The sequence below is a fragment of the Vollenhovia emeryi genome, unplaced genomic scaffold (assembly GCF_000949405.1).
Source record: "Vollenhovia emeryi isolate VEMERY1.0 unplaced genomic scaffold, V.emery_V1.0 DF949471.1, whole genome shotgun sequence".
NCBI classification, from domain to species: domain Eukaryota; kingdom Metazoa; phylum Arthropoda; class Insecta; order Hymenoptera; family Formicidae; genus Vollenhovia; species Vollenhovia emeryi.
Window position 1 is genome coordinate 1 of NW_011956895.1, and position 1,332 is coordinate 1,332.

General features: G+C 44.6%; 1 protein-coding gene across 1 annotated transcript; it reads right to left on the bottom strand.

Annotated features, from left to right (window-relative positions):
- Positions 1–58: 58 nt before the first annotated feature.
- On the bottom strand, positions 59–1,303 carry LOC105555693 (the record flags this gene model as incomplete). Its single annotated transcript, XM_012002725.1, has 1 exon — positions 59–1,303. A coding segment is annotated over exon 1 (1,245 nt), but the record flags the coding sequence as incomplete, so codon positions are not given.
- Between the last annotated feature and the right edge of the window lie 29 nt (positions 1,304–1,332).

A 1,332-nucleotide genomic window follows, 5' to 3' on the forward strand; every position in this document is an offset into this window, starting at 1 on the left:
GAACCTCGTAACGTCCTTCTTCATTGATTCCAGTCGTATCTTGAAATAGTGTCTTTACATCTGCTAGATGTGCCTCCTTGGTTTTAATCTCTAAAGGATCTGCGATTCCCAAGATATCCAGCTTCCACAAATTTGATACACTTGCCTCCTGCGATAGCATGGATACGACCATAAGAGCAGCATCTTCTCGTGTGTCGACCAGATTTTTTCCCAGGAGGGTCCACCCGAGTTTTGTCTGTATGGCTGTAGCACCGTCATCCAGCTGGACTACTTTTCCCGTGAATAATTTTCCTGCAACATCAGCTCCTATTAATAACGTAATAGGTTCTTTACCTTCTGCTGTGTCGTATAGTTGCACATTATTCTTCTCGAGCGCATCTGCCAACGGCTTATAGTTCATCTTCGGTGTATCGTGACATATAACATTTTCCTGGAAAGCTATAAAATTGCATTTGTACTCTCCGTTCGGATGATCCACATGAACTCGACAAGCCCTATGTTTCTGTGGGGTAGTCTTGCCTCCTCCAAACAACAAATGCACCATTGTTTGTTCGCCCACGACATCGTAACCGAGTTCGTCTGCTACTCTGCTTAAAATATAAGACTTATGTGAACCCGTGTCAATAATAGCACGCGCCTCTCTCGTACCTTTAGGGCCGCGCAATTTAACTTTTAATAAAGGTAAAGATACGTTAACATTTAACGAAATGTTAGAAAGGGCGCTATTTTCTTCCTTAAAAACCTGTTCCTTTGATTCCGCTGCTTTATTCGGTTTATTATTGCCCGAAAAATCTCTGCACATTAGCAAGCAGTGTCCCTTTCTGCACCAAGGACATTTTTCTTTGCTGCGACATCCTTTGTAGCCATGACCGGTCTTCAGGCACTTGAAACAGCCACGCTTATCCTTGACAATGTTGACTCGTTGATCCATAGGCATGTTTCTGGCTCTCTCACAATGTATGGCGTGATGACTTTCCTCGCAGAACAGACATTTGAAGGAAACTGTTCCCTTCACCGCTAGTAGACCTGCTGCTGTGGCCACGTCAGAATCTTGACCCCCATTCTTCACCTTCTTTTTATTCTTGTTTTTCGACGGATCATCGCTCGTGTCAAAGCACGTTTTAGCCATTCGGATGCGCTCCTCGCTCTCCACTTCTTTGCCTAGAAAAGCCATTAGATGTATAAGACGATCTTTCGCAGTAGTAGGCGCGTCTGCCGATACCGTTAACGCTCGTTGCCATGTTTTTAAAATTTCCTCCGGCAACAAGGATTCGACGAGTGGAAATAACATTGCGGCGCACATGTCTGTAGTCACGCCTAGCGACTCTAAAG